The 27,595-nt window shown below is 33.6% G+C and overlaps 1 protein-coding gene across 7 annotated transcripts in view; it reads right to left on the bottom strand.

Annotated features, from left to right (window-relative positions):
* The window catches only part of Pten (phosphatase and tensin-like protein), a 232,732-nt gene that overhangs the window by 186,353 nt on the left and 18,784 nt on the right, over positions 1-27,595 (bottom strand). For 5 of the 7 annotated variants that reach the window (XM_069844074.1, XM_069844077.1, XM_069844080.1 and 2 more), the window contains exons 8-10: positions 24,162-24,337; positions 18,238-18,358; positions 16,230-16,401 (exon numbers count right to left, since the gene is read on the bottom strand). In XM_069844074.1, coding sequence (XP_069700175.1) covers positions 16,230-16,401; positions 18,238-18,358; positions 24,162-24,337 — 469 coding nt within the window. Of the gene's footprint in view, positions 1-1,545; positions 15,890-16,229; positions 16,402-18,237; positions 18,359-24,161; positions 24,338-27,595 lie in introns of those variants that run through there. The other 2 variants (XM_069844073.1, XM_069844079.1) reach the window with 1 other exon arrangement.

Below are 27,595 nucleotides of genomic sequence, written 5' to 3'. Positions count from 1 at the left end.
AAAAGAAGCCTGAGTAAGATTATCGGAAACTGAGTAACCCAGGCCTTGAGTAAAGAGTGGCACTCAGCTTGTGCAGCATGTTGTTTTCACGACCTCACCTCACATGTCACGTGACAGTAAATATTTAAGGAGAATAACTCAACTACCCTCAAGTATGTACTGTTGTTTCTTAATGCAACAATTCCAAGCAAGTTATCACATTCTTACAGTTAGTACAGGTCACTTCGTATGTTCTTTGTCTACCTGTGATGGAAATCTATGTGCACAGTTTGAGGGGAGTTTCGACATGAGCCCATTAACAATTCCCGTGATAGTATAAAATCTCGAGATTACATCATAATTTTATATTTTGTAATTAATGTGATGATAATGTAACTGGTGTCTAATGTGAAGGGGGAAAAAAATTAATAGCATGAGATTTACAGGAGAAACTTTACAGAGTCAGTTCTTGGAATACGTATATTTATGTTGAAGATTAAAGAAGGAACAGTGGGTCACTTATTATAGCTTCAAAAGTCGTGAACATGGTTGCAATAGCTCTGAATATTGGGCAGACTTCTGTAAATAAAAAATACTAGACAACTGTTCTTGTGCTTACAGCTCAAAGTGCCCTGATGCTTACAAATCGAGTTAAGACAACAATTAAACAGAGACAAATCTAGATGGTTATTAAGAGGACGCTACATATTGGTAATTTACAAATACAACACAAAGACGAATTTCATTTTTGAAGAAAGTTGTCGATATTTTAGGTATAAGATAAAACAGTATAAAGTTTCCAACAGTTGTACACGGTACTGTTTTGTATTTGTTTGCTACATTACTGGTAATTATGATCATTTTTTTCTAACAATTCAATTCAATTCCCGGGTAGCTCAGTTGGGAGAGCGTTGGTACATTTAACCATAGGTCCCGGGTTCGATGCCCGGCCCCGGAACAATTTTTCCCTTGAAATTATTCAAATCAACTTTACAGGGAGTTATACCTGAAATCTTGATTTGCATAATACACATCACTGTTCGTTAACAGAAAACCACAATTTAAGTCACACAGAGTTAGTGTGCACTCAATGTTGGTTGCTTACGGTTGTCAGCCCACTTTGAGGTCTGTGGATATAGAGGGAAAAATTGGATCAGTGTCTGGTAGAGTTCCCGGGTAGCTCAGTTGGGAGAGCGTTGGTATGTTTAACCAAAGGTCCCGGGTTCGATGCCTGGCCCCGGAACAATTTTTCCCTTGAAATTATTCAAATCAACTTTACAGGGAGTTATACCTGAAATCTTGATTTGCAATTCAAATATAACCTTGAAATATTTCAGCAAAACTCTTTACATCTGGGTGAAACATACATTATCTATGCTCAATGGACTGAACTTAAATACAGACGAAATCTAGAACAAGCAGACTGTTTACATCCTTTATGCAGCTGCATTATATATGCACACATTATGCGATTATCATTTCTTACAGTCAAATATGTATTTGAGTAAATATAAAAGACAACCAAAGGAGGAAAGGCCACACAAAATGTTGAAAAAGGTATATAAGTAAGATTGAAAACTATGTTTAATGCATTTTTTTCTCAAAATAATGCAATACAGTACTTTTACAAAGAAATTATATTAATAAGTTTAATAATCGTAGTAATAGAGTGGTAGTAGTAAATAGTTTTCTTGCAGTAAGTGGACAAATATGAAAAGATTTTTTTGGGCTATTTTCCTTTTTTCATTCTTTAGATACTGCACATTGTATACAACATCAAACAATATCAACAGACACACACACAAAAAAAAAAGATTAGTTTACATTTCAGTTTGTTTCCATACTTCAAAAACCCAGTTCCAAGCCCAAGGTTTCTTCTTCATAAACTAGCCTACGTTACACCTAATTACTGCATCACAAACAACATAGGCACACCTCCAAGTACCCTGATAACAACTACAGATCCATTCACAACTTGTGACAGCCTCTCAAGATAGGGAATCGAACCATCAGCAAAAGCCAGCTACTCTCTTTCATCAGTTATAGCTGAGGGAATAGAAAGCAGACTTACCTTCTGGAAGACCACATGGTTTAACAGAGCGCATCAAGAATTTAATGCCAAATTCGAATAATGAATGATGAGTAATCATATAAACCTATTGCGTTGCTTGGTCTTTATAACATTTAAATGTAACATTTCCTTCCTTGAATTTGAAATAATGGTCCCAAACCAAGTTACATACGAAATAAATTTATAATGCAAATATTATAGCGTGTTTTTAGGTTAAAGTTCCAAAACCGGGATTAAAAATGGGATGTATACACTTGTCTTCATATAATCAAAAATTTGTAAGAAAATATTATTCATGGTGAAAAACATTCCAGAAAGACTACATCTTCAACAAACAGCAGACCCAATTGTAATTTCTGTAAATTCTTACAAGTGATATAACAGCTTATTTAATAGCAATAATTCAAATAGGAACCAACTACATAATTTATTTGTATAATTTGCTATACCTCTTGAGTGCACCATTTAAACTACTCCGTCAGTATAACATTAGATAAAAAAAATTATTTATTTTTATTTACTTACAATGACACAAACAACATTGTAGTGTTACCAATTATTATACTCTCTCAATCACTAAGCTTTTATTTTTATATGGTGCGTTTAAGTGCCAAAATTTTCATAATTATGAAATACTTCTTCAAACACATGAAATAATTTTGATAGTTGTTTCCAATGATGAACACTTGACAATAAAATTACTAGTGCTTCTCGATTAGTGTCATCAGATTATTTATGCTCATATCCAATTTGTGCACTTCATGCAGATACAGTAGCAGATATCATTACATACAGAAGGATGTAAACCAGTGACGTCCACAATAAGTATTGTAGTGCCATCTATTATAAAAAGTTGACATGGGAGTTATGGCAAGACTGGACATAGAATTCTGTCTTTATTTATTTTTAATAATGAACTAAGGACTCTTTTACATGTAGTAAATCTACCACATGAGATTAACAACTTTATTTCCACTTCTGATCAAGCTTGTACTGCTGTTTTTTTTTTTTTTTGCCTAAAATCCATCGTCTTCAGTTGTGTTTGAACACAAGTACCTTGGACCCAGAGTCAAACATGGTTATCACTAGACCATCAAGAATGACTTGGAAAAATGCTTTCAACAAAAGTATTGTATTATCCTGCAAGACTCAGCATAAACAACAATTTAATGTTGAAATCTGCTTTCCTGTATACAGATCCTTATTCAATTTAGGTAATTATGCACAAAAGCACTTCTAAGATATTAAGAAATTCTGTTGCAGAATATATTCATCTTCTTAATTCTTATAGTATTTCCAAAAGTAAGTTAGTAGGTTATTTTACGATGCTGTATCAACATCTTAGGTTATTTAGCGTCTGAATGAGATGAAGGTGAAAATGCCAGTGAAATGAGCCCAGAGTCCAGCACGAAAGTTACCTAGCATTCGCTCAAATTGGGTTGAGGGAAAACCTCGAAAAAAACCTCAACCAGGTAACTTGCTTCGACCAGCATTCGAACCCGGGCCACCTAGTTTCGCGGCCAGACGAGCTAACTGTTACTCCACAGGTGTGGACCAAAAGTAAGATATTTCTGTTGAGCTTACACTGAAAATCAATTTCTGAGCCAGGATGTTATGACTAAAATTCTAAAACCATTTAAAAATGTAGTTTATTTTTCCAATTTCGTTATTAGAAAAGAATCTGGTTTAACAACATAATCAAAAAAGGGTCAATAGAAGTTACAGTTATGTGCTAATAAGATGGACAGTTATTAAAAAAAAATTTACACACATGAAAATAAAAATTTAAGATCTTGGAATTTTAAATTAACTTTCTGAAGCAGTAGGACACTGTTTGTAGTTTGGCACTTAGCTACGTTACTCAGCTTCATTTTGGTGCAAGAATGATGAAAATATCTCAATTCTAAGTGCACTTTGTGTTGTATAATGCTGCAAAACAGAACATGGAGAAAAATCATCTACGTCCTGAGGGTATGAAAAATAATAGTCAAACTCTACCGCCAAATTCGAATTGTTATTACACAAAATGTGACGGATTGACACTTGCAGAACTGCACTTCTGGTTTAAAGAAAGGGTGCTTCCGGTCAATAAAAACTCAGCTAATTAATTAACCGAACATAATAGAGACAAAGCTAATATATTTTTTAAAACTATAAAATTCAAGCTTTCAGATGAATAAAAAATAAATACATAGTAAATTTTTTAAAGAAAATAAAAAATAAGAGTAAATGAGTAGCTTAACAGTTCAAGGAGGAAGCAAACTTTGGAATGTTTTTATTAAAATGGCAATTTTGATAACCATATTATTTTTTAACTTTATATGAAGGAACAGTGTTTCTCTCTCTCTCTCTCTCTCTTTTTTTTTTTGTTCAATTATGGCATATCAACTCTGCCCACACTCACATAACTTCCAAAAACTGAACAAAAGTATTCATTAGGTATGCTGGAAAAAGGGTGTCCCTCCTTGGTAAATCTAAAATCTGGCAACCCTGCCTACAATATTGTTGCTGATCTCAAAGAGTCTATAAGCACAATGTTTCTTGGTTTGGAGTTGGATAAGTACATAAAATGGAAATCACACACAAAATATATTACTCCTGAACTGAGCTCTGTTTTGCATTAAGATCCTTATCTCCTATTAACGATACAAACACCCTGAAAAAGTCATACTTTGCATACTTTCATTTTATAATGAAATATGAATTAATATTCTAGGGCAACTCATCTCAAGATAAAGATATTTTTTTTACAAAAGAAAGCTATAATGATAATGGCAGGTGTGCATAAAAAGGACATATGTAAAAACGATTTTCCACAATAATTAATTCCACTGTAATTATTACAGTTCATATTTTAAAACAAAACACAAATCAGATCTCCACTCTATTAGTCTCAGTTGTAATAAAAAAGGGTTCGCTATTCACGTATTACAGTCTTGAATGCAATGCCTAACTGTCTTAAAGATATTAAGGCCAAGAGAAAGGGTTCAGAACAGAATTAACCAAATTTCTGCGCACTCATACTTCCTACTCAACTGGTGAATTGTTATACACTTGTAAATTGAATTAATCTGCTTGCTATGTAGTGTAAATTTTTGTTTAACTTTTAACTTGTTCCACACCTTAAACTACAATGCTTATGTAAGAGCTATGGAATAGAATAAATTCAGCTAAAAAAAGGTCATACATTCAAATTGTTTATAATTATGTAACAATCATTTCAGAATTTGAAAAAAGCGATGATCTGGATTCTTGTATGCAGTACTTCAAAACTCTTAAAATCTACTTTTTTTATGATGTTAAGGAAATAAAATATCCCAAATGCCATAATAAAAAAGAAATTAATACATCACTCTGTTACATTTCGTTTGGGGATATAATACTACCCTCAAGGAATCTATTAAAACACAGTAGAAGATTCAAAGCCACAGCAGCAAGAATTAAGGCACAAAAACATTTCACGTTTATGTGTAGAATGTACTTCTGGTCGTAAGTGTTATAAGAGATTCTCATCTTTTAATCCACGTTTCGGATTCAATTGAAACAAGCATAAGTAAAAACAGAATTCATGAGATATTTTAACTCGCATTTCCGATCATCTATTAATCTCTAACAACTTACATTATCAATCGGTCTTAACATCTTCTAGGTCTCCTAATTCAATAATTTTATGAATGATAGAATTAGATATTATTTTGTATTACAAAACTATAGAGGGCATGGTTTCTGGAGCCACATATCCCAACATCTTGTATATGTATATTGTATACTACCAGGGATCCTAGGTATCCCGATTTAGGTGAGATTCTCCTGACTTCCTTGGTGGAATCCTGAATCCTGATTAAAATCAGTCAGAATTGATAAAAAGGAAATTAACTTGCATTTCCAATTCTGATTTATATTCTGATTTATACAATGACATAAATGGCAACAATGTAAGAGAGGTAACTCAGTTGATGGCGGTACTCTGAGATCTATCGCACTGTTAGCTAATCCATTTCAATACCTAGCCGCTGCTCTCGCAGTTAGTAAACAGCATGTATTTTGAGTGTATTCAGTGGCAAAAAAGATACAGTTTTTGATACTGTATTTTATACTGATGACATACATTATAATTTATGTTTTATAGTTAAGTGAACTATTTTTAAACATGGATTCATCATCTGATAGTGAAACTACTGCAGTACCAGTTCCAAAAAAGAAACAAAAAATGCAAAGTAAATTTAACACTAAATGATTCAAATAAATTCGTGGTTAATAAAAGGAAAGAAATTATTATAGTGCTCACTGTACTTTGTGCTCTTCGTATACAGGCACGCAAACCTACTTTGCAGAAAACAACTAGAGATCATATGATAAAATCTTAATCGTTTAAGTTAGCTTCTAATATACCAATTTCGCTCCGAAAAACCTGGCAACTAGTGATGGGAGCATTCGAATAAAAAAAATAAGAATTATTCGATTCTTGTAAGTTCTCGAGATATATCTCGAATCATGAACAAGTATTCGAATACTTAGATCAGATAGCATATGCTACGAGAAGTGAAGAATGAGAACAGAAAGAAACAGTACAGAGAAGAAAGTTCTCAAGAACACCGAATGCTCATCAATCTTATACATTCGGCTAACCTCGCCTACAAACATGAGTAGTTGTGTGCAATAAAAACTTGCTCCAGATCGTCTCTCTCTGTCTCACCTTTCTCCTCTTTCTCTCGTCGAATTATGGAACACAGAAATACAACACCGGAAGTTGCAGCTAGCTACAGCATATGATTAGAATAAAAAATATAAACTCCTGTATTTGCACAATACACTGCTGTCACAGGTCACTACTATCATTATCACTGTCATGCTGGATGTCAGAAAAGAGAACCGAGAACCTGCCGATGACTAATAAAATCGTTACGCGAATGATAAAAGTATTCGAGAATTTTTATTAAAATAAATTATATGATTCTTAATATTATTCGAGAACAGATTATTAAATTCCCCCCATCACTACTGGAAATCCTGTACACTACATATGGCCGTGTGCACCTTTCTCGATCATCTAGCCCGTTTATCAGCAATCACGGAAACATGGTTAATTCTTGACAATGATCAAGTTATAGATGCGGTGCACCGACATTTTCCCTCGATCAACTCAGTACCGTCAGCTGACGGTACGCTCACTTGAGAAGAATCATCTGAGCGCTAGGTTACCGCGTATAAAACAGCGAAAGAACGCACTCTATCAATTATTGCTTCGTTTTTGTTTGTCGGACTGTTTCAAACATCCTCGCAGTTTTCAAATAACAAGTTTCAATAACCATGGAAGAAAAAAAGAAAAGAGCACCCAACTTCTCACAGTTCGAAGTGGGAATTCTTTTAGAACTCGTCAGCAATTCTGCATCCATATTAGAGAATAAAAGTACTGACGGAAGTTCTCTAAGAGAAAAGCAGGCTACCTGGTTGGATTTAACCTCACAATTCAACATGAGTTACACGTGTTTACATAATTCCACATAATTTGTAACGTAATTTATACAGTGGTTATTTCATATTATTGATAATAATTGGGAAAATTTCAGTATACGGATACCTCACTGACAATTATCTCGAAATAGGCTACTAAAAAGAGCAGATTTGTATGTGTTTGTCGAATGCCCATAATCTTGCTTACGAAAAGACACATTTCAGTGCCAATAATTTATTTGGGAAAATTTCAGTATATGGATACCTCGCTAACAATTATTTTAAAATAAAAAAAAAAGCAATTCGTCTGTGTATGTCGAATACGCATCGTCATGCATACGAAAAGGAAGTTTTTAGTGCCAATTTATTTTGTGTGCACAAGGTTGAAATTTTGGAGTAAGAGGGAAAGGAAAGTATCCTTGTTCTGAATTTTATCCATTTATTTTGTGTTCACAAGGTTGGAATTTTGGAGTAAGAGAGAAAGGAAGGTATCTGTGTAATTTCTCTTAATTCAAGCGTAAATAGCCTAATTGTCCAAAACATCATGTAGGTCCTAATAGTTTCAAACAGCAAATCGATAGCTAATAAGTGATAATCTCGCATTCTACAAAATGGTCATTTAGTTTTACTATATTATTACCGGCATAGAATAACTACTTTATTACTATGTTAACAAAATTGGACAGTTAGGCCTAAATACTATTTTGTCCTCAAGTAAAGTCCCGATCTTCTAAAGCAGAAACATATATAAAACATTAGTCTATTTTGAGAAAAAAAAAAACATTTTTATTATTCATCTCCAAACTTACTCTTTCTACAATAACACCAATTCTGTTACTTCCGCAGTGATTTGCGTGTTCAAGATACATCATTTCATCTTCAATTCCATCAAGTACGTCAAATCGTGCTGCCATTTTGGTTTTCTCGACTTGCCCATGTTCAATTCAAGATAATCAGTCCCACACCCGTGATCAAATTTGATCATCATCAACTCGCTTGTTTAACTTTGATAGAGATTGATACTCCGCAAATTGGCGTTGAAGATGGTCAAGTGCCGACTTAATCATCATCAAATTTTAATCTAGAATGGTGCACACGGGCAATACAGTGGCTCTAAATTGATACTTTAGACCATAAGAGACATCCACCTGCAAAGCAAGGAAACTTGGTGGGAAAGAAACAATTTTCAATAATTCTGGGAGACTCATACTACTTTTACATGCTGTATATCTGTGACCTCCTTCTGAAGGAAACAATGCTAATAATGTTTACAACTCCTTAAAATTCTGTTGCCCTCAGCCACGTTTCAATCCATAATACTCAAATTCAGGGGAAAACATGGTAACCATTAGCCCAACCTTTGACATTCATCAAAATGTCTTAATTCTTTATGGTTGATGAACCTAGTCTTCAGTCCCTTATAAACCAAAGAACCTTTCCTTCATGAAGTTCAAATTCAAATCAAGTATTTGAACTGTATGTAATGATGATGTATACTGCATGAATATAGTTATAAAAAAATTACAGCTACCTTCAGACATAACATCCAACCTTTAAAATATTGGCACCTACTTTCATTCTTTGCATGTTTATATTGAACTTCTTTCATTTACATTAAACATTGCTAAATATCAACACAAAAAGTCAATAATTTCATGGACTACAGCTACTGTGAACACTGATGACATATTGTGGCAACTTTGCCTAACCACCTTTAAAGCAGTCACTTTCAGCTACAATTAATTTTTGCCAGTATTTGGTACAATTTCTGAAAATAGTCTTGCAAAATTCTTTCCTGAATCAACCAAAGTGTTTGAGTTGCAGCTGTAGTAACTTGATGCTGATAACAACCTGTCTACGAAACATGGAAAAAAAGAAAAAAATCACAGTACTCCATACACTTGAGTATTTTCACAGTTTCATTACTTTTTCTTCCGACAAAATATGATATTTTCAAGATGTTCGAATGTTCATTCTGCATTCACAAGATGGACTTGCCAATGCCACTGTAACATACTTAATTCAAACCAATATTGTTCGCTCAACCACATGTGTATACTAACCATTTGTTGTCAATGAAAAGTATATAGATGGCATTTATATATGTGTAATGTATTGTGGGATACAATAGACAGCAGTGCCACAAGACTGATAGTCCATGAAATTATGGTCTTTTGATATATTTAAATTCTATCATTGCATGCAACTGAAATTAAGTTTGTTGTTATTCTTTGCTCATATAAATTAGAATCAATTTTAACAAAGCAGTTCTTTCAAGAAAGAGAAAAGACCACAACAATATTTTGTTCCTAACATGAGGTCATCAGCATCAAGGAAGGCAGGTAGTTCTCTGAAGAAGACTACAATAGCTCTCCACAAACTCTCTACTTCAAATGAGCAGAGTTTAAGTAGCTCAACATTCAACTGTAATAATAAATTTGTATGTACAATGGATGTGTCATATAAATTTTATCAAATCGACTTTCTACTTTGTTATTTACGACCTCTAACTCTAATCTTCTAATTTATTTATCTCTGTATCTAGCTAAGCCATTACCCTAATTAATTATTGCGATATAGATGGAACGAACATATCTAACAATTCCTGAACAACTGGATTTGATGCTCAGGTTCAATTCCCCATCATGAACATAAAAGTGAGTTTAATTAAAACAATCACAAACCGAAGCACATATAACCATCATATCAATACCCTGCCAACTCTAGAAGCAATCAATTTTGTAAAATAAAACAATGTATAATCGAACTTCAAGTCACAGAATTGGTTCAAGCTGTGTGCACATCTTTTTTAACACATAATTCGTCCAACATTACGAGTCTACAAAACGTTCGTACTGACAAGAAGATAGACAAACATATGGGGAATTTCAAAATTATAAAAAAATATAAAAGTAAAGCAAAATAAAATTTGTACATTACATATGTTAGAAAATCTTGCATTTTAGATCGAAGTCTATTTTATAATTTTATATAAAATTACCCAAACATCTGGTACTGTTCCAACAATGAATTGAAACTTACGTTGGCTTAAACCAGAACATCTATAGAAGTCATCAGCCAAAAATCACATTACAAGTAAATGAACAATTTAAAAATGCACAGGGCATGGCATTATTATAAGTGGGAAAATGAGGAAGACACATTTCCAACTACAAAGATACCATCAACAGTGTGCATCTATACAAGTTATGCAAGATGATTAAAACAGTCTTACGACTTTTAATGAACATCACAAACATGTCATGAAGTATATAAAAGAATCTAAAAATTGGGGTAAAATATGCACACAAAACATGATCCTTAACAAGAGAGGCTACTACCATACCTACTTCCAATATGGTGCTAAAGGCAGCAGCCAATCTAAGCAAACCCCATGCACACCTATTTTCCAACCATTCTTGTCTACGACTCATGACCATATTCCAAACAGAGATGAGGAGAACTACAGAAATCACGAATACCATGTTTAAACAAACAAGTACATTGCACTGTTTCGTGTCCCTCTGTAACAAGGAACATACAAACCGTTTCAAGTCAGTCTTCATGTTATCTCTCATTACCACATACTGTATTTCGAGAATGATCATAACAAAAAAATTCTTCTTTCATAACATTATTATCTTTAAAATGACACATTCTGTAAAACTTGATCAACATTCAATAATTTACAAACCACAATAATGAAAATAAATATATAAAAATATTAATAAAATCACTTAATATCCATTCTTATTAGATGAAAATGATCACTTCTTTACAAGCATAGAGGTTGCCACTATTAAAGAATTCAACTAATTAAAGTATTTTAATAATCTATCACATAAAGAGGTTAAATCAATAAGTATACGCACTTGTTATAATTTTTCTGATTGGTTGTTCTATTATGGCGACATGTACAGTAGTATCCTGTCACAGTGGTGAAAATTTGAAATGTTCCAATCTCTGTACTAAAGGAAAGCAGTGAGCAGTTTTTTCTTTCGATCTGAGACAGAGTCACAGCAGTATAACTGTTTCATCTAAAATGGAGGAAATGCCATTTACATATGTGCTGGCCTATCACAGCACAACAGCGCCCCTCAGCGGCACATGGGGGAAAGGTCGGTGGATCTAAATAACATCTATTTAGTCCTCCCGGCTAGGTCCGAAGGACCCGTTGACCAACGACAGGTGTGGTCCCCCTTGCATAATGGGGTTTAAGTCGGGTGATGTAACTGCCACAGTGTAAAAACTGGTGCCCGTTAAGAAAACAGTTACATGAAAGCCACAAGAAATGAATGAAGATCACTTGAAGACCTGTGAAGCATTAAAATTAGAAGAAACTACAGTTCAAAAGTATTGGGAAGCACGACTGCTAATGGCTTCATTGCCAGATGCAAGGCACTAGACAACAACAACTCTTTCGATCTGAAGGTGTATAGGGATCAAAATTCCTTGAAAGCTTTCATCACAATATGAGAGGAAAGTGTTTTATCATGCAGAGTATGTGGTTCAAAAATGGTTGGTAAGGTTTTCAGTACAAATGAGCAGGATGCCATTTCGTAACCATCTCTAACAATAATGAGAAAATCTCTACCATGATTCTGATGAACTGACCAGTGACTATCAATGACGTGAAATATGCATATGAAATCATCCATAACAAGTTTGGCTTTCATAAAATCTATGCAAGATGGATCCTGAAACAGTCGTCAAAGAGCACTAGCGCAATAGTCTTTACACCCACCAACACTTCTGCATCACTACGGTAATGAGTGTGTTGCATTTTCTCTTTCCTTTCTTTTGGATGAAATGTGGATACACCACTTCGAACTGGAGAGCAAATATCAGAATATGGAATGAAAAAACTGGAATCAGTGTAAAGGAGAAAATAGAGCTCAATTTGACACCTTTATACGAGAAAATACTGAAACATTACAAAAACAGGGACTCAACAGTAAACAGTGCATGTTATAATGACATCTGTTCAACAAGATGAAACAAGCAATTTGAAGTAAATTTGAAAGTTGTTTTGTTGTTGCATGACAATGCATGTACACTTGCTGCTGTCCACTCTCTTGAAATGCTCCAGAAATTCAGATTCTAAAGCCCTAACATCAATATCTCTTGATCTACTCAAAGACAACTTCAGGCCAACACAGAAAAGAAGCTGAACCAAATACAATGAAAAACAAGGAGACTGTGCTGAAATGTTGTATTTGAAAGTTTCTTTCTGTTGTTCCAAAAAAGCTATAAATCAAATGCAGACAGATAATTACAGGCTTACTCTTGCAGTGGTTCATAATTTTGTTACAGTCTCTTGAGTTTTGGAAACAATAATGCAATAAACACACTCTGATTTTCACATAAGTACTCATCAACAACTAAACTGCTCTTCTTATACGGATAAATTACTTGATAATTTGACTCACATCTTTGTTTCTTATTGTTCATGTCTCACTTCCATAATACAGTACAGGAAAATGTTATGTTTTATTTAATGACGCTCGCAACTGCAGAGGTTATATCAGCGTCGCCAGATGTGCCGGAATTTTGTCCTGCAGGAGTGCTTTTACATGCCAGTAAATCTACTGACATGAGCCTGTCGCATTTAAGCACACTTAAATGCCATGCAGTACAGGTCTTGCTAATGTTTTATACTAGTGTATTCTTGTGTGTCGCTGTATCAGGGAAGATTTCAATATTCTGTCATGCAGAAACTTCAGTTACAATTGATGTACACTGATTACCAGCTCCAATGGAAAGATCATGTACAATGTACAGAATCCCTAACACCATGTTTCATTACTGTCCACATGTGAAGAGATACTTGGATCATCCAAAGAAGAGGTGGACTGAAAATTCAGCATTGAAACTAACAGGTCATTGGGTCTTGTACTTGAATGGAAGTTAATAATGTCATGAAATTACTTGGTATTTACATACAATTTTACAAGAGGAAGTTTAAAACACACTATCCCATACAAAGACTGCTCCAACAGTCATGCCCCAAATTTATCTTGTAAGTATGGCTATAAATATAATTTTGACTCTACTACGCAAACAGTAAAGTTCCTATCTTCAGCCATCTACACATTAATTCACTTGTAATCCCACATGAAAAAGTATCACTGAAAATTGATATGTTTCTTTAGTTTTGTCTTATTTCAATAGTAGTAGCTGACTGGGGTTCAAGTTAGATGTAACTGTTTCTATTACTGTTTTACAGCTGATCGGTAGCACTACTTCTGTGATCGATCGAAATATTTCAAACTGTTTTCCTATTGGAACAATGACAAGTCGAAATTTCAACTTTCTAACAATGCCTAAAGATAGCTTAAAAACAACAAAAATCAGTGAATCACAGCAGACTTTAATAATGATAATTTATATGTATTTGTTTTAATTGTAAATATAACGGATCTTGACCATTAAATTTGACTATCATCAAAATTTTACCATCTGTTTTTGCTAGGTCAAGTACTGGTACATTTCTCCTGAATTACTAACATTCACACTATCTCAAGCACACCTGAGTGTTTCCTAATGTTGTGAGTCATGCGGTCAAGTCTGGACTTTGGGGATTTACAACTTTAACAACTGATTTCTGAAGAATTTTATCAGAGATATCAGTGAAGTTTGTTGACTGTTTGCAGCTAGAGGTGTGGTTTTAGATTATACAAAATGGTACTATAAAAAAAGTACCCAAAAGAGTAAAGAGATCTAAAAGTGTTTCTTTTTTTCTAAGTTAACAGTGATTCTTAGAAAGTACATATATTTTATTTATTTTGTTGGGTTATTTTACGACGCTGTATCAACATCTAGGTTATTTAGCGTCTGAATGAAATGAAGGTGACAATGCCGATGAAAATAGTGCGGGGTCCAGCACCGAAAGTTACACTGCATTTGCTCGTATTGGGTTATGGGAAAACCCCGGAAAAAACCTCAACCGGGTCACTTGTCCCGACCAGGATTCGAACCCAGGCCACCTGGTTTTGTGGCCAGACGCACTGACCGTTACTCCACAGGTGTGGACAAGTACATATGTTGTTGTTTTCTAATGCCAGGTGTTTGACAATAAAGTCATTTGACCTCTTGCACTCCAATATTTTTCAAAGATATTATCATGGTCAGCCACTGAAGCACAGATTTTGAGGTGTTCCGAATCCATTTCTTGGTTTGAGTTGCACAATGGGCAAGGGACAAGTACATATAAAATTCCACATATGATTAGAACAATTATCATTAAAGGGATGCTCGGCAAAATTAGCAGTGCATGAAATAATTAAAGTAGGTAAAGAAAATAATCTATTTACTGAATTTTGATTGAATTAAAATTAATATACTAGTAATAAAGGGATTATAATTCAGTAATAAATAATTTTGTGTGGCTAGGTTTTATTTTCAGAACACATTGTCACTATAATATGGGTTTAAATGATTTGATTACTGTCATTTCAATAACTGTGCAGTTTTGTAGAACAAATTAACGACAATAATTGCAGCTCCATTGTATGTAAAATCAAAGAATGTTGATCAATATTCAAAATGTTTCTGGTTTTAAGACCAATATATGCAAAGGTTATGAAAACTTAATTATATAATATAAATTAATGACGACACAACAAAATAGAAATGAAAACGAACTGTCTTTTGAAATATGTACAGCTATTAAATACATATTTTAAATAAAAAAATAAAGAAGAAATAAATACCAATAGTTATTTTACAGAAGTCTACAAAAGACAAAACATAATATTCATACTGAATCATTATAGGAGAAATTAATGATCCAGATATTTCCAATGTAGTACACCAATTCTGAATGAAATATGGCCTCAGTCTGCATCCAAAGGAATACAGTAAGACATCTGAACCTGCAGATTATCCAAAGGCTCACACACACTAAATGTACTCAACACTACATCCCATAAATTCTCTTTTGTAATCCATTGCTCTGTAGTAATCCAGGATAGGTGGTGGTATGCACATAATACCTGTCCATATTCCCTCTCTTCTTGACACAAAGTGTCTGCATGGAGATCTGTCCACTGACATTTTGTCGGGGAATTTCATATCCCGCTTGGACAATCACTAAGGATTCATTTACTGTATTCCACAGCATCTCAAATATTTAAGCACTCGATGATCTCTTTTCTTGATCCCAATGTACAATATTGGAACAAATAAAGTGAATGTTTGTAGAAGGCCTGACTCCTACCGATGCCCCCTCCCGTATCAAATTTCAGTCAGGGCCCTCGCAACCCACCACAGAAAACCCAGAACCCCATCCCCGCTGACATCACGATTGAAAGAGTTGGCCTGAATGCCTGAAGTCAGGATCAGACAGGAGACGATATCTGCCCACCCTTCGCTCTGCAGAATCCACTGGTTGCATGCGTGTGATGGAGAGAAGAAAATACTACGGTCAGATCCCTGTATCCCTTACAGCATGAAGGTATTCGGGAAAACACTTAACTAAACTACACTTGGTACAGCAGTGGTTCTCAAGAACTACAGAACTTTCTTAGAACTGAGTAACAATGAATCTGTATTCATAATGAATAAACCACATGCAACTACTGGTTACTGAAAGACAAGACTCCAGTAATTTTGGAAATAAATTATTATACTTTTCAATTACTGTACTGACAACGTAATTATATTTAGCATTTTGAGAACCACTGGATTAAAATGTGGAAAACATAAGAAATATCAAGTAACTCACCTGACTCCCAACCGTCCTCCTCTTCCTCCTCCTCTTCGGCTGTATCCGACTCAGTTGAATCATTCCCCGATGATTCACTTGGTGTTTCTTGGAAATTCTGGGATGGCCAGCGCTGCTCCATTGGAGTAACCGAACCCAACTCTGTGGGTACTCGGTGCAGGAACAAACTCACCTAAAAATGACAATAACAATGTAATGTGTAGTGAAATTCTTTATTAAATCACTGTTATGAACTAGAAGGAAAATTACACTATGCTTTTAATAACATGACAAAAAAAATTTTTCACCATTAACATGGTACCTAAGTTTGTGTACAGTGCCTATCATCTCCATCACCACTCCATCGTCGCCATAATAACAATAATAATAATAATAATAATAATAATAATAATAATAATAATAATAATAATAATAATAATAATAATGATAATGATAATGATAATAATAATAATAATAATAATAATAATAATAATAATAATAATAATAATAATATTGTTGTTATTAATTTGATTTTTATTCACTGCTCAAACATGTACAACATATTTAGAATTATTATTGATATCTGATTTTATGCAAAATATACATTTACTATTACAAACTGCACACTACATTTGTTACTGCAGTAAAAATGTTACTGTAATGTTGATTTTACAGATTTTATAATTTTAAGATAATGTCCAATTTTTTGCTCCTTCAAATTCATCATCCTCTACTGGGTTTGAACCCTCATCACTTTCATTCAGAAGCAAACATAGTAACCACTGGGTCACCAAAAGATACATTATAAACAAAAAAGAAAAGCCTATTTACACAAAAAGACTAAACTGCTTCATTTTCTGATCGCTTGAAAATTCAGTTCTGTATCATTCCCTCACTACAATCTACTCCAAGTCTTCACAAATATCTCTTTAGCACGAAGATCTCTATGAATACAAAAGATAATGCAGTGAAACCTGGATTTTACGTTTTTTCTAGGGACTGTTTAAAATGAATGCACAATCAAGGAAATTTAAATATAGATAGGTTTCCGTACTTTACACATTCAAGCAACATCATATTAAACAATATACAAATATAAAAATTTTAACTTCGCAAAATACTCGTTTACTGTTAACTGTATATAGATATAGGTAAAAAAAAAAGTATATTTACTTCCTCCACATGTCAATTAAGGTAGGTTGTTTTTTCGCTTTCTGATAAACCCTGTATACTTCACTTTCAACACTGCTGGGGACAGTTATTACATAATCATTACAATCAAATCTCATTAGGTATTTCTTAGCATAGCTAATGCCTTCCAGTGCTGGCAGCAAAGTTGTTCGGGATTTAATGTTTCCTTCATCTTTCTCCTCCTTCCCTTCTTCAGATGCAAGCTTTCCTCCTATTAATTGTTCTATGTCTGAATTTCACATGTTACAATTTTATCATCACAGCCTACATATTCTTCATACGATACATCAGCTTCTAATTGATCCCTTTCGTCTTCTATCATGTTTAATTCCAACGCATTTTCAACCTTGAGAGAGCCACTTCCAGCCACAGTAAATCAACATTTATGAAAACACATATTGTTGAATCTATGATTGCTCGCCAAGTTTCTGCAATGAAGTGCAGAGCATCCAGAACATTTACCTTAATCAGGGTTGCAGCATGAATCAGTTTGTTGTCAATTGCACTTAGGTACTGTTTTCCTTATAAGATTCTTGTGGTAAGAATGTTTAAATGACTTGATTAAACTTTGAGCAATGTAGAATAATCAATAATTATTGGCCATTAAAAGCTTAGTCTGAACGTAAAATCAAGAAATTACACAGAAATCGAGAACGTAATATTAAGTAAAACTTAACAATGTTCTTGTGTTAGTTTCGGTGGAACTTTTTAAATGAATACAAGGAAAACGTAAAATCAAGGTTTTTGCTGTAATATTAATATGTAAGTGAATAATTCTTTTTGAATGTAATGGGAACCCTTAATACAGACTTATGTTATATGCAAACGAAAAACTCACCTTAAAATCCGCGGTGTATATTTTATTCTGCTTATCTTTATGGGCATCATCAAGTCCCCATTTGTCTAGTCGTAGCACCAACATTTTCATGTTTGGTTCCAGCGACACGAGGGAACCCGTTCTGCAAGCAATATATGTATCACATAAATACAACCAATACGATTTTATCTTCAAGATTTCTTGGAGGTCAACATGGCACAATGAAATTCAGCACTCTCAGTGTATCATATGAGCCGTTCAGAGCAGAAGTGATGTAAGTCAATTTTGACTTACACCACTTTTGCTCTGAACGGCTCAAATCTATTCTAATAATAAATCTGTAGACGAAATTTTTCTGGTAATTTTCGATTTTCCAAAAATAATTGGTCCTAACATATATAATTAACCACCCTGAAACCGAAAATCGCTTTTTTGAAATTTTTGTTTGTATGTCTGTCTGTCTGTCTGTCTGTATGTTTGTTACCTTTTCACGCGATAATGGCTGAACCGATTTCGATAAAAATTGGAATATAAATTAAGTTCGTTGTAACTTAGATTTTAGGCTATATGGCATTCAAAATATATTATTTAAAAGGGGGGTTATAAGGGGGCCTGAATTAAATATATCGAAATATCTCGCTTATTATTGATTTTTGTGAAAAATGTTACATAACAAAAATGTCTTTAAAAATAATTTCCGATAAGTTTTATTCTATACAAAATTTTGATAGGACTGATATTTAATGAGTTAAATAAGTTTTAAAATTAAAATAACTGCCATCTAATGCGGTGTAATGAAATAAAGAACAAATGACTTCGTCTATAAGGGGCCTTGGTCAACAACAATCGAAAGCTATGAATCACAGCGTACAGAGAATGTTTCTGTGTTTGTATGAAGTAATATCGGAAGCTAAATTAACCGATTTGTGTAATTAATTATTATTTCACCATTGGAAAGTGTAGTTTCTCTATATGGACATAATGCTATAATGTTATTACAGTAACTTCTGAGTGAATTGAGGACAGGTAAGATTAAACTAGCAAAGGAAACTTGATAGGCTATTCTGTATATCCTGTATTTCTTAAAATAATGTTTATCTCAGAGAATTAACGAACAACGAGTGTGTATTCATTTAGTATGCAGTAATAATATATTAGCTTAACATTCCATTATTTTATAATCCAAATTTTAACTATGCTCAATTGAATTGAGCTAAAATACATATGCATTAAATGCGATGCAAAAAAATTGGGCAATGAGCCAAGCAGATTATGTTGTGCTGTTGTAAAATAAAATTTGTTCCTCCTGAGATTCAAGAGCCCCCATAACAAATTAAAAACTTACTTAGCGGAGTACATCCATTATCAACACACTTTTATATAATATGATATAATATATAATATAATATAATATAATATAATATAATATAATATAAGTTATTTCAAGGGTTCAGAACCATAGTGGGTCAAGCACCATTTACTGAATACATAGAAAACAAGGGTTAAAATTAAATTATTATCATAATTCAATGGAAACATATAGCAAGTAAAATAAAGTATACACATTAAATCTAAATGATGTCAATGTTCATTAAACTATGGTTGCATGTAATAAAAATTAAGAAACATGTTAAAGAAATTGTCGTTGCACCAAATGATTGCTCTCTGGACCAAAATGATCGCATTTTAATGATTTAATACAATTTAAATTAAGTAACATATTAAACGATTTATCCTTCTATCAAACACGAATGTTCCCTGGGTCAAATGTCCTATTTTAATTATGTAATTACTTTATATTTATTTCTAACGGGTGCAGTGGAGCGCATAGGTACGGCTAGTAAATAATATACAAAATACAATTCCTACTTTCTCTTTGTTTTTTTTTTTCTCTCTCTCAATCTCTCTGTTCTTCGTATATACATTTACAGGCAATATATATATTCATGTCATTTAAATTTGAATAATAAAGACCGAATCATTAGCCTAGTTTATATGAGCCGTTCATGTCTGCAAACCTAACAGTTGGAAAAAGGTAGAGGGTGGAAACAGCCACTCTTGTGTGTGTGAATACTGGCAAGTGAAATGTTTTCATTATTATTAGTACCAGAGGAGGGAAAGGGTAGAGGGACAAAATTTACGATACCATCATCCCCTAATTCTTTTCAGGATTGTGGAACAAGTCACTGCCATTGCTGTCATCACCATCACCACCACCACCAGTTGCACAACTGCTTCCAGTCTTGATCAATACTACAATGCTCCTCCACTTTTCTCTATTGCTATGTTTTTCCATCTCCTTACTTCATCTACTCTCAAATCATCTTTTTAGTGGTCGCCAAATCCTTCTTATGTTACCTGGTTCAGTAAAGGTAAGCTTTCTACAAAGATTATGTTCATCATTTTTTTATCTATGTAGATGTCCTTGCCATATGATCCTGTCTGTTTTAACGACTTTTATTATATCTGGTTCCCTTACATATCTGATATATTTCAGGGCTGTATCTTATTCTCAATATACACCGTGTTTCATAAAGATTTAAGGAGTTACGAAACTTTATTGCAAGTAAATTATTGAACTTATGTTAATGAAACCAGTCCAGACCGAACAAGGAACTCAAGTTTGTGTGTGTATGTTTTGTTAAGCTCAGAGTTTACAGCCACTAGACCGTTTTGTTTTGTTCAGCTGCAGCTTGTATCCCTTACTGTTGTGCAATGGTTGCTACGTGGGTGGAGAAATTGTTCTGCTATTTGGAATTTCACACTACTAGATCAGTGATTACTGTCCTACATGTATTTCGTATAAAATTCGAAAAGAACCGACCTAGTGAAAATTCAATTTGCAATAATTAAAGAAACAGATTTTCTGTGCAAAGGAAAATCACCTGGTCGTCCATTAACCTCAGAGGAAGACAGGGATCGTGTGCAGACATGTTTTGTGCGCAGCCCACAGAAATTAACAGAAATTGTAGCTGGAGAACTGGACATGTCAAAAACAACAGTGTGGCCCCCACGATCACCGGATTTGACACCGTGTGAATTCTTTTTGTGCGGTTACATCAAAGACAAGGTATTCATCTCACCGATGCAGCATAATATCGAAGACCTAAGGCAGCGTATCATTACAGCGGTTGACACTATTGACTAATCCATGTTGACGCAAGTGTGACAAGAACTAAACTACCATGTGGATGTATGCTGTGTCAACCACGGTACAAATATTGAACATTTGTAGATGTAAAAAAAAACTGAATTCCTCATTTGTTCTGGACTGGTTTCATTAATGTAAGTGCAATAGTTTACTCACAATAAAGTTTTTTAACCTCTCCAATCTTTATGAAACATGGTGTATCTCCTTCATTTAAATATTCTTCTTTCTAATATTCCCAACTTGTTTTCTTCATTTCTACCACAGGCCATGTTCCACAGCTATATAACAAGCCCGTCTTATTAATGTTTTATATAATCAACATTTAGTTTTAATACTTATATTATTGTAGCTAATTGGCGATGTATGCAATGGAGAGGGAAAGGAACTGGCCAGCCTACCCCATTATCTCCTGGCCTAGTTGCCTCACTTCTTGGTATCACTTGTGAGGTTCAGACCTGTCTTCGGACAGTTGACTAAAGAAAAACTTATATTATACTTACTTACTCCAGGGCACTTACAGTTCTCGTAGAACTTTGGTCTCCTTACATAAATCATTCAAAGCTCCTCTAACCTGTGCTTAAATTCGCCATCATTTAACTCTGAGCTTTCTCAAATCACACTCAACCCCATCCATCCATCCTTCTTACACATGTTTTTCCTCCTGCTTTCCGTCTAATGTCTTTTTCAGCACTCTTATATCTGGGATTCTGCAGACATGACCCGGTCATTTCAGTCGTCGAATTTTAATAATAGTAATCAAATCAGTTTCTTTATAAAGATCATATACTTCTGTATTTGTTCTTATTTTTCATATTTCTCTATTATTTATTGGTCCAAATATTCTTCTTAATATTTTTCTCTCACAGAAATCAATTTGTAACTCTTCTCTTTTTGTTAATATCCATGTTTTACTGCCATAAGTTACAATAGGTCTTATCAATGTATTGAATATATTCAGTTTTACATTTCTTGATATGTTCTTATTTTTTATTACATTCGGTAGTGCATAATAGCATCTATTTCCTGCCAATAATCTTGCCTGTATATATAATTTTATATTATTATCATCTATTACTAGTGAATCTAGGTATTTAAAACTCTCAGATCTTTCAATTATGTACTCTCCTATTTTTACCTTGGTAGCTGTATTCCTCTCTTTCAAATTACATATCATATATTTTGTTTTCTGCTCGTTTATCCTTTGCTGCACTTTCAAACTCCTCAAATGCTTCTACCAGAGTACTAGGTCTCTTTGATAACATATACAAGTCATCCGCATAGGTATGTCAGATGCTGATATAATCTATGATAGATTGAACCACCTGGGTTAAGTGTATTCATATTATACAATACTGTATTTTCAATCTTACTACCCACATATTTCAACTCACTAATCTCAAAATGTATTTGCAGCTATGTACTTGTAGGAGTTTCATTGTTAAAACAAAATCAATGGTTTAATGAACTTGTAAACATTTATATGGTTAAGTACTCTTTGTCCCTTGTGGCATTTCACAAATGGTGAGAAGATTTATAAATTATATATTACACTTTCAAATGTGTAACTATTTACTTCAAAACATGTAGTATTTGCCAGATATAAAACAGCTGGTATGTATTTAATTTTATTCTCATCAACACCGATTCCTATGCATCCTGGCTTTTTTTCTAGTTTCTTGAAGGCTTCTTTAATGACTCTTTCTGATCTAGCTATCAAAACAAGATAATCTGCATATGCTAGTAACAATTCCTGTATCTCTTATAACCTTTCCTAGAGTGCCAATGCATTTCTTTGTCTAATTCCTCTTTTGTAATAAATGGTTTTGACAAATAATCATTTAATAGTTTAAGTTTAGACTTAAATTTGCTTAGTGCTATGCTATTTTCCCTAGTCCACCATTTCTGGTGATATTTGGAATACAATAATCGAAATCAACTTGATTCTTTTCATATCCTCCTAACAGATTTACATAACAAAAGCCAAGATGTACAAACTTATGAATGCTGGAAAAGATACTTCAATAAATAATAGCTGAAGTTTCCAACATTACAAAAGTTTTATATGACCGCTCATAAAAAAAACAAAATAATTGTCTTACAATAGATGGATGATAAAATAGGTTCGAGAATGCGTGATATCCTAATAAACATGATATATATGGTTCTCTAAGTCTGAGGTAGTGTATGTATACCAAAGATAAATGAGAGAATTTATGTCCCAACTTCACTGTTATCCAATATGGATGCGAACTGTTAACAACTGAGTCTGCAGTTGTCTACACTTCTCATCTCTCCAAAAGGAGAATCTGCTTCTCACTGATAGCAAATCGGCCCCTCAAGAATTAATGCAACACTCTCCCACAGATTATCTACTTCTTTCGAACTAAAGACATAATCCTCTAAATCCAGAACAGCATTTCTACCTGTCATAAATTTATAATACGGACCTGTCAGTTTTTGACTCCATGAACCTCAGATGCAATGGCAAGCAAGCCTAGGGAATTTCGAAGTTGCCCAGATGTTTATCAAGCACTATAACAAGTAACTTAGTTGCAGCCAGTACATTTTGTTTGGAATTCTCTAAATCTTTTACATGCATGGCTTTATCTGCCATAGAACTAGAACACGGACCACCTAGCTTTACTTCTCTTCTGAGAAAAACTATGATAAGGATTTTATCAGCCTTAAAAATCCACTGCCCTCTGCTGGATTTGGACCCAAGAAACTCAGACCTGCTTTACTCGTTAGCACATCTAGGGAACTTCAAAGCTGACCACAATACTGTTATAAGTACCTCGGTTGCCGAATGTTGAGAGGTGGCACACGGGATTCCTCACAGCTCATGGCTCGGCCTGAACGTTCAGGAGGTGGGATCATATCCACATCCTCATTCCCGTTCACAGGGGCCTCAGGTACTTGTACTTCTTCACGAACAAAGAACGTGTTGAACCAAAAATGAAACATCTTCTCCTGAAAACAGAAATAAAATACAATATTACGTCACTACCAAGAGACTACAATTTAAATTCGTATCAACAATAAAGTTGGAGGAGATTTAAATGCAATTCAAGAAAAATACAACTTTTTTTTTCTAAATCATTGCATCATCGCAACTCCCACAGAGAACAAAATTTTTTATCGAATTTTTACATAATTATAATCAAACTACATATAAAAAGATTACCAGTATCAAGTCTTTCAAGTAATGATTATGCAAACTAACCAGCACGAAATTAAAAATTCCTCTAACAAAGAAATACACTCAATTTCATACCATGCAATGAAAAATATACTTCTAGAGAAACAGAAAAAATAAGAGAGTAAATTAAAAGAGAAGTAATAGCCATGTTTAGACTAAATACACTAACAATATCGTCCATAAATAATTCTGCCATCAGAACTACAAAGAATCATCTCCTTCAAGTCCAAACATAAAACCAAAACAAAGAAAAATGGTCAACCTTCCAAAGCTCTACTGAAAAGTAACATAAAGAGAATTATACATACATAAAGTCTGCGCCATTCTAATTTAAAAACAAGTCTACAGCATAGCAAAAATGTTAACTCGAATGTTAAGTGACAAAAGGCTTCATTACAGATCCCATTATCACTGACTTCACAGAAAAATTGTTTTATATTGTCAATGTAATTGTAAAAGTAATAATAAAAATAAATAATAAAGTCTTTCGACATTCAGCAGTTTTTCTGCACTTGTAGTAACTACTTCAAAGTCAGACCACATCCAAGGAATACCAAATCAACCTAAATATAGATCTAATTATTAACTAATTACCATTAATATTCACTATATGAAGTCTGGACATTACTGGCGATAAAGGCAGCAATCATGACAAGAGCACACAACCTTTCACCTCAGACACAGAGAAAAACGTGTTTGAAGAAGTAAATTTATGGAAGCAGGATCATGGTTTATATACGCATTTACTGAGGAGAGCTTTGTTTATTAGAAAACACTCATTATACATTATTTGAGAAAAGAACCACTAAACTTGTAGATATGTCATTATCACAACAAAATTCTTTAGAAACAAAATGCCTTCCAAAAACCACAAATGCAAAGAAAACAAAAGATAAATGCGCAAAACATATGAAACATTCATGGAATCATCGAACCATCACATATAAAGATGTACTACTACTCTTCAAATATCCATACACATTTTCTCAGTGAGTGCCAATAAATTTAGGAAGTGCATTCAGCAATGCAGTGCACAGGCTTTGGTGACATGATGTTAGCAATAAAAGATTAAATTAGATTAATCTCTAATTTAGTTGAGAGTGACCTAGAATAGTTGGTTTTCTGTTAAGCATCATGTTGCTGCAATGAAGTTGGATGGCTCGTGTTTAATGCCTCCAAAGGAACTGTTAATGAACTCGTGTCGAAAACTTCCTTCAAACATTTTCACAGCACATAAACAAATACAAAAAAAATTGCTGCCATGTTAACTGTGCAGTTTCGAAATTAAAGTTTGAATAAGAGATTATTGAAAGATTTAATAGTTCCCAGCCATGAGTACAGAAGACAACACTCATTCAGTTAAAACTACAATGAGTGCAAAACACGTCATGTAACAGTATAAGCATTCACAGAAAATGGCAACTCAATCACTCTTTCCAAGTACAGACCATTGTTTTCTTAATGCAACATTATAAGACATTGTTCACACCCTTACAGTTATTATTGGCAGCTAATTTTTTATATTTGTTTATCTGCTGTGGAAATCTAACTGGAAGGAAGGTTTCAAGATGAGCTCAGTAGAAGTTCCCTTGTAACACCTTTCTGCACTTGCTAATTTGGTGATGCTGGATTACATTTTTAGGTGATTCATGCAAAAGACGGAATTCATTATCCCCAATAACAGACAAGAATGCTTGAAATGTAATCATGATATCTCTGCATACTTCTGTCACTGTTGTCTCAAGTTCTGAACTGCTAAGATTTCGGTGAAACAGTTTTTTTGCTAGAATTAATCCAATTCTTTATTTTATTTCCAAGAGGATTTTTAATTCATCACTTTAATACAAATATTTTAAGAGGTTAATCTTCAGTTTGACAAACTTTGAAAAGTAAATTTATGTTACGTGAAATCAGATTGTGTGTCCCAAGTTTAATTTTACTGCAAACATATGCTTTTTGCACTCTTCTTTAACTTTATCGATACAAGGAAAAAAAAAAAATGAAAGAAAGAAAAATGCAACACTACATGTGCCAAACCAAAGACTTGTATCATTCTTAAAAATACATTATTCCTGAAATCAATGGCCAGAATGTTGAGCAATCAGCCACCAAAGTTAACTATTTTATTTATTTAACCAACATTTCTGTCATTGCAGATTGCATGAGACAAATAACACCGATAAATTCCAATTTGAAAATATTCGAGCAAATTATACATATATATTACTATAAATCTTTTTCGAAATAGGAAAATAAACATATTTAATACATTGAATAGAATTTTAAATGTTGCTTATAAGAAAATTCATAGGTGTGGTTTTTCCTATTACATATACCACAAAAATGAATTCGCAAAATTTGAACAGAGTCTTTCAAAATGAGAAGACCCATTTTGTAACGTAAGTGTTGGCTAATGGAAAAGGATTTACAGAAATTTACACATTCGTTTTTTTATAAATCCCTCCATCAAAGAACGCTGATATGATTGTATGCTCTGTGGCATATAATGTACACGATTCTTGAAGTTATTCTGTTGAGAGTCAATTGCACTTAACTATTCATCATGCATTCGTAAATGTTACATACAACCAGTGGTTCCCAAACTTTTTGAAAGCATCACGCTTTCGGAAAATGCATTTGTTGGCGACCTCCCAATCCCGCACCAGTACTTTACCACATTCGAAAAGAATATAAATCTCTGTAAAATCGAAAACAACGATAACTGTACTCAAAGCTATTGGCTACCACCCAACTTCTAATGTACCAGTACCTGCAAGACGAGAAATCGAATTATGCAAACCTATTTTGCAATTTTCTTTGGTTTCTTACAGTAGCCTATCTTGCTGATATATTTTCGAATACTTAAACACTTTGAACAGTAGCTTGCAATGCCAAGATGTTAACACAGTAACATACAGAAATAAAATCGACAGATTTATAAGGAAACTTCATTTCTGGTCGACATCACTTCAAAAAGAATTGCATTAAAAACTCGTGGAAAATTGAGTCATGTACCATATGATACGACA

This window comes from Periplaneta americana, chromosome 13, assembly GCF_040183065.1.
Source record: "Periplaneta americana isolate PAMFEO1 chromosome 13, P.americana_PAMFEO1_priV1, whole genome shotgun sequence".
In the NCBI taxonomy this organism is placed as follows: domain Eukaryota; kingdom Metazoa; phylum Arthropoda; class Insecta; order Blattodea; family Blattidae; genus Periplaneta; species Periplaneta americana.
The sequence above is the reverse complement of the archived record's forward strand: the minus strand, read 5'-3'. Positions and strand labels throughout refer to the sequence as shown.